A 6,000-nucleotide genomic window follows, 5' to 3' on the forward strand; every position below is an offset into this window, starting at 1 on the left:
TGCTTGTCCTGCACTGGAAAAGCCGGGACGCACAGAAAACCCTGGGAGCCCATTCGTCAACAGATGAAAGAGTTGAGTTTAGGACTATTACTTGTTAAAGTCAGTGTTTGTACTAGCCCAGCACAACATCAGAATGAACTAGGGCGTCTAAGCCTAATGCTTGCACAAACAGACAACAAGTAACAGATTAGCCCTCACTGGAATACTCTGACAACAAGAATTTTAGATTATTCATAAATGGTTCCACGTAAGTGTACCTGGAGCATTTCTATTAAGCATGTTTCAAGTACGTACTGTTTTTTATCTTTTTTAATTTGTCGACGATACATGTCCCAAATAGCCTACAGATTTCAAGGAAGCGCTTACCACTGGGTAGTCACGTAACACTAAAGCTCTACAAAAAACATAGTTCTACAGTAGCCTTGAAGGTAGCCACTCATTCAGATTGAATATGAATTTGTGCAGGTGAAGTAAAAAAGAATGCCAATTTTATTCCTTTTATTACTGGTCGCACCTCTCTAAGGGATTGACGGAAAGTTTGTGTGTGTTAATAAACTTTCTTTGACTTTACTTATGAAGCTACTCTACAGCAAGTTCAGGTATGAGACTGGCAGGCAGTGCAGGAATTGTTTTAGCATTCATAACATTCTAATGCTCGGAAGTAGCACCCACGTTGCAGCCTTGGCCTAGTTTTCGCGACGCATGTCTGGTGGTAACTGATGTGTGAAGTAGTCTCTACTTCAAAGGAAACATGAAGAATTAATTTTAATCTTATGAGTTAACAACTAGTGGTAGAGAGAGGAAAGGTGTGGATCGCAAGGCTTTTAGTGGTTTAAAAATATATATATGTTAAAATTAGTAATAATAACTGGGCTATTTTGGAATGTTCTTGGTGCTTATTTCCAGAACCACAATTTGAAAGATTAAAAGAAATAGTACAACATGATTATGGTTATCTGTTTCTTAATGAGGGCAAATTACATGTAAAACTTTTCTCTGTAATAGGAATAAATTTTTCCCTCCTGAAGTCTCTAGCCATTTGGGTTCCTGAATGAGCTTGAACTTGGTCTTGGCAATGTTGTTTATGGTCGCCTAGGCAGATAATATGAATGAATAAAAACTAGTATTTAACCAATAACAAAGCAAAGATATTTGGAAATCCTCAACGGCTGTTGATATTGTCTGCCTCTGGTGTGTTTATTGATACACTGAATTGGGGGTGATTATAATTCGAAGCACATTGTCCCAATCCCATTTCCCCTACTCTGAAGTGAGGCCACGGGCATTAAAGCAAAAGGTAAACTCCTCCTTTTCCTCCTCCTGGTCCCCGAAGCATCACTGCAGGAAGTGTGGGCAGGCTGTCTGTGGGAAGTGCAGCACCAAGCGCTCCAGCTACCCTGTCATGGGCTTTGAGTTCCAGGTCCGCGTCTGCGATTCCTGCTATGACTCCATCAAGGACGAGGAGTGAGTGTTCGCTTATCTTTATCTTTTTGTGTGTCCATCTTCAGTGGGAGAGCCCGAGAAATGATACAGATACATGGTTGACCCTTGAACAACGCGAGGGTCAGAGGTGCAGCCCTCCGCGTAGTGGATAACTTGGGTATAAAAAGAGTTGGCCCTTCCTATCCACGGTTCTGCGGATCACGTAGCGCTGTGGTATTTACCGTTGAAAAAACTCTGGGTATAAGCGGACCCACGCCGTTGGAAGCGTGTTGTTCAGGATCACCTGTATTCCTGCCCACTCGTTTATCCCTTTCATAAACAGTTTCTAAAGAGAGGATTCTGCCCTAACTTTATGACTTAAGACAAGTTTCTCCCAAACACTGTGAGAAATGATGCTGCTAAGACCAGTCTGGCCGGGAGCCCCCGCACCACTCGGGATGCTGTGAGGGTCAAGGCCGTGTGCACACTGATGGGTGGCTGAACTGGCACCCTACAGAAGCACCCTGGCTTCCACCTGTGCGCACACACGCATGGAAATTTTATTTGTGGGAAAACTCTGGAGACCCCTGTTCTCTCTTCCACAACAATCTGACCTAGCAATCTGTTCTTAAATAACTATTTGTGTGTAAGACATATCTGTCTGTCCTCCATTCTCTCCTGACTCAGGCAGATCCATTTGGACAGAACCAGCATTTTATTTTGCTCCTTTCTTTTATTTTTATTTATTTTTGGCCGCATTGGGTCTTCGTTGCTGCGCGCGGGCTTTCGCTAGTTGCGGCTAGCGGGGGCTACTGTTCGTTGCGGTGCGCGGGCTTCTCATTGCGGTGGCTTCTCTTGTTGCGGAGCACGGGCTCTAGGTGCGCGGGCTTCGGTAGTTGCAGCACGCAGCTCAGTAGTTGTGGCGCACGGGCTTAGTTGCTCCGTGGCATGTGGGATCTTTCCGGACCAGGGCTCGAACCCGTGTCCCCTGCATCGGCAGGCAGATTCTTAACCACTGTGCCACCGGGGAAGCCGGTGAATCATCTTTGAAAGTAGCAGACGGACACACCTTGGGGGAAGCCCAAGTAGGAACGCTAGTGCGGCACCACTGGTGTCGGTCAGGGAGCTGGAGATGGGGCCTGGGCTGCTGCGAGCTTTGGAGCAGGGTGAGGGTCAGCGTGCGCAGGAGCGCTGCTTCTCACACCAGAGTTCCGGGGGAGCCTGCAGCCTGGGATCTCATGCAGTGTGGTCTTGTCCTTATGTCTAGGAAAGTACCAGCCTTTCCGCTAAAAAAAAAAAGAAGAAAAAAATATTTAGTTATTTTGGGAGTTTTAGAAAATCTTTTATAAAAGAGTCTTGCAACTTATCATGCTTTCCATCATCCTTTAATTATAGTTTTCAAAACTGCAGCCACATTTTTAGGAGCGAATTTTGACGCTGTTACCGTATTTCCTCTCTGTTGCTAAGAAAATTCATCCCTTGGCTCTAGAAACAGTGGGGTGAGTTTAAATGGTCTCTTTTCTCTCTGTTAGTCGGACTTCTCTAGCAACCTTTCACGAAGGAAAGCATAACATCTCCCACATGTCCATGGATGTTGCTAGGGGCCTGATGGTGACCTGTGGGACCGATCGCGTGGTGAAGGTAACCTGCCAATTAGCACCTCAGTGTAGATTGCTCCACCGTCATGCTATGAATGTGCATAAGGCACTTCTGATTGGCAAGCTCGCCTTGCCTTTTGATGAACAACCTATAGCCACGTGGAAACCTGGAAACGAACTGCATGTTTGTGAGTTTCCACGCCCTTGGTGGTGTCTCCCTCGGCCACGTCGGTCTCTCCAGGTGAGCCAGTGAGGGCCTGGCACACCTCTGTCACTGTCTGCACTGAGCCAGCCCCAGGGTCCTCCCTCCCACTGCCTGGCCTTAGCTGACCCCTTTCTCTGATCACTCCTTCCCTGGCTATTGATCCCTTCATCCTGGGCAGAAGGCTTCCCACGTATAAGAAATAACCACACGCTTTTTTATTAAATCCCTGGGTGGCTAACGCAGAAACTGAAAGTAAGTGTTTTATCCTTAGTACCACTCTTGAGTTGTAAAACTATGACATAGTTTATTTCATAATAAAAAAAGAAGGGCTTTTCCCCAGTGGGCTTTTTATTAAAAATAAAAGTAAATTTATAGTAAAACATCATTATGATGTAATTTGCAGGTGTCGAGAGAGATACTGCTTATAAGCTTTTTTCACATTTTAGCTGACCGCGTTGTTTCGTCGCTGTGTAAATCTCGAGAAGGTTTTGTAGGGGAAGAAGAGCATGAGTTACGTTGGCCCCTTTGAGAGTGTAACCGCTGTCTGTTCTCAGCGCCAACAGCGCCTCCTGGGGGCACGTGACCGGTGCCGCGTCTCCAGGCCTCCCCCTTCTCTTGCAGATTTGGGACATGACGCCCGTGGTGGGCTGCAGCCTGGCGACTGGGTTTTCTCCACATTGATCCAGGAGCCGGGCGGGGTCTGCACCTTCCCAGCAGCAGCCTTCACCAAACAGGATGCTTCCCTGTAGCTCCACAGTCACTGTCACGTGGATGGACAGCAGCCACTAAAAACCAAATCAACGTTTTTAAAAAGAAAAAAAAAATGTAAAGGTGTGTTTTGGGGCCTTTGTGGAACTACCCGTGGGATGTAGCGGGTCCCCAAGGAATGGAGTTACTCCAGCGAGACGTCCTCGGGCGTGGTGAGCTGACGTGTGCTGAGGCAGTAATTTAGCACGCGAGAGTTTCGGAGGAAAAATACTGAACGGAAGAGTTAAAGCCTAGAACTTTCTTCAGGCAGTTCCAACTACAAACACACTTCCCCCCAGACCTGCTGGGCCCGCAGGGGCTCCCATGCTTCTCTGCAGGCAGAGCAGGGGTCAGGGGAGGAGGGCTTGTTCTCTCCCTTGGGGGCTGCAGTGGGACTTAGGAGCCCAGAGATTCTCCTCATCTGCTGGCAGTCTGTGAATATTCTCTACGCCTCGTCACTGAGAAACCTCTTAACAATATCTGTCCTCTCCAGGTAGTGCCATGTCTGCTCTTAGTGTGTGGCCCACTTCAGTTGTTTCTCGTCCCAGCCAGCATGCCGTGGGCGAACTCTCAGATTGTCACTAAGTGAGCTGTACAGTTTCTATACTAACCAAGGCAGTCCGCACTCTTCCCTTTCCCCCAAATGTGCTCTGAGGACGAGACGTTTCTATGGTGCTGTTAACACGGGACTCACACAAGCCGCCTGACTTTTTCTGATTGCAGTCAGTGATGACTAATGGAAAACCCAGCTACCAGCATGACTGTGGTGGGATGTGATCAGCCCATTCCATGGAATAGCCCAGTCCTCCTAAAAGACACAATCTATTTGCAGTTCCAAGATGAGCCCCTGTGATACTGTGGCAATTTAACAGACACCTCAGAAAAGGACTCCAAAGCTTTTTAAACTAGGTTGACTTTTAGTTATAACTTATTTCATAGAAGGAAATCGGTAATCCAGAGCAGTAACTGTTAACCAGGTCCTGCACAGTAATCCCTAACTTGTAAATTACTTTCATAACAATTAGCAAAATCTGTTGTATCAAACGGCATTTTAAAAGTTTTTGGCGACTTAGTACCAGGATGGGGCAGAGGTAGGGAATGGGGAGCCTGTCTCTTAATATTCAAATATCTATTTGTTTTTAACAGCAAAACATGTATCTGTTACTTTAGGGCTATGGAAGTGAGTGGAGAGAAGTCAACTTTTTTTAAGGACAGATTTTAAAATAGATAGCAAAAGTATTTTTGTTAGTCTTACTAATGGATATTGAAAAAAACTACTGCATCGCTTTTGGGGGATCATATCAAGACAACATCGTTGTGTATGATATAACTAAGGGACTAAATATTTTAAAATAACAGCTGTTAATTAAAATGGTTTTTTTAACATCTTTATTGGAGTATAATTGCTTTACAATGGTGTGTTAGTTTCTGCTGTATAATAAAGTGAATCAGCTGTACATATACATGTGTCCCCTCCCTCTTGAGCCTCCCTCCCACCCTCCTTATCCCACCCCTCTAGGTGGTCACAAAGCACCGAGCTGATCTCCCTGTGCTATGAGGCTGCTTCCCACTAGCTATCTGTTTTACATTTGATAGTGTATATATGTCAGTGCGACTCTCTCACTTTGTCCCAGCTTACCCTTCCCCCTCCCCGTGTCCTCAAGTCCATTCTCTACGTCTGCGTCTTTATTCCTGTCCTGCCCCTAGGTTCATCAGAACCATTCTTTTTTTTTTTAGATTCCTCCATATATATGTGTTAGCATACGGTATTTGTGTTTCTCTTTCTGACTTACTTCACTCTGTATGAGTTTTTTTTAATAATAGTTTAAGACAGGCAGTTAAACTAAGATGTCTTAATGGCCAAGTGGCACAAATAAGGAGAGGGGGTCAGGCACATCATGTTCTAGAATGATCTGCAGTAGAAGTCGACTTTGTTGCTCCTTGTAATCTTTGTGTTATATCACCTGAAAAAGATGTTTTCTTTAAAACTTTTTACTAGGCCCTTTGCCTAATGTCTGTTACTAACAT

At 45.4% G+C, this 6,000-nt stretch overlaps 1 protein-coding gene across 2 annotated transcripts in view; it reads left to right on the plus strand.

Moving 5' to 3' along the window:
* WDFY1 (WD repeat and FYVE domain containing 1) overlaps window positions 1-5,361 on the plus strand; it is a 47,065-nt gene extending 41,704 nt beyond the window's left edge. For both annotated transcript variants that reach the window (XM_027120068.1, XM_027120077.1), the window contains 3 exons: window positions 1,334-1,464; window positions 2,955-3,063; window positions 3,847-5,361. In XM_027120068.1, the coding sequence (XP_026975869.1) occupies window positions 1,334-1,464; window positions 2,955-3,063; window positions 3,847-3,906 (300 nt within the window). In that variant the 3' untranslated portion in view covers window positions 3,907-5,361. The remainder of the gene's footprint in view (window positions 1-1,333; window positions 1,465-2,954; window positions 3,064-3,846) is intronic.
* The last annotated feature ends 639 nt before the right edge of the window (window positions 5,362-6,000 follow it).

The sequence above is a fragment of the Aethalodelphis obliquidens genome, unplaced genomic scaffold, assembly GCF_003676395.1.
Source record: "Aethalodelphis obliquidens isolate GAN/ISIS:26980383/991018 unplaced genomic scaffold, ASM367639v1 scaffold2, whole genome shotgun sequence".
NCBI lineage: Eukaryota > Metazoa > Chordata > Mammalia > Artiodactyla > Delphinidae > Aethalodelphis > Aethalodelphis obliquidens.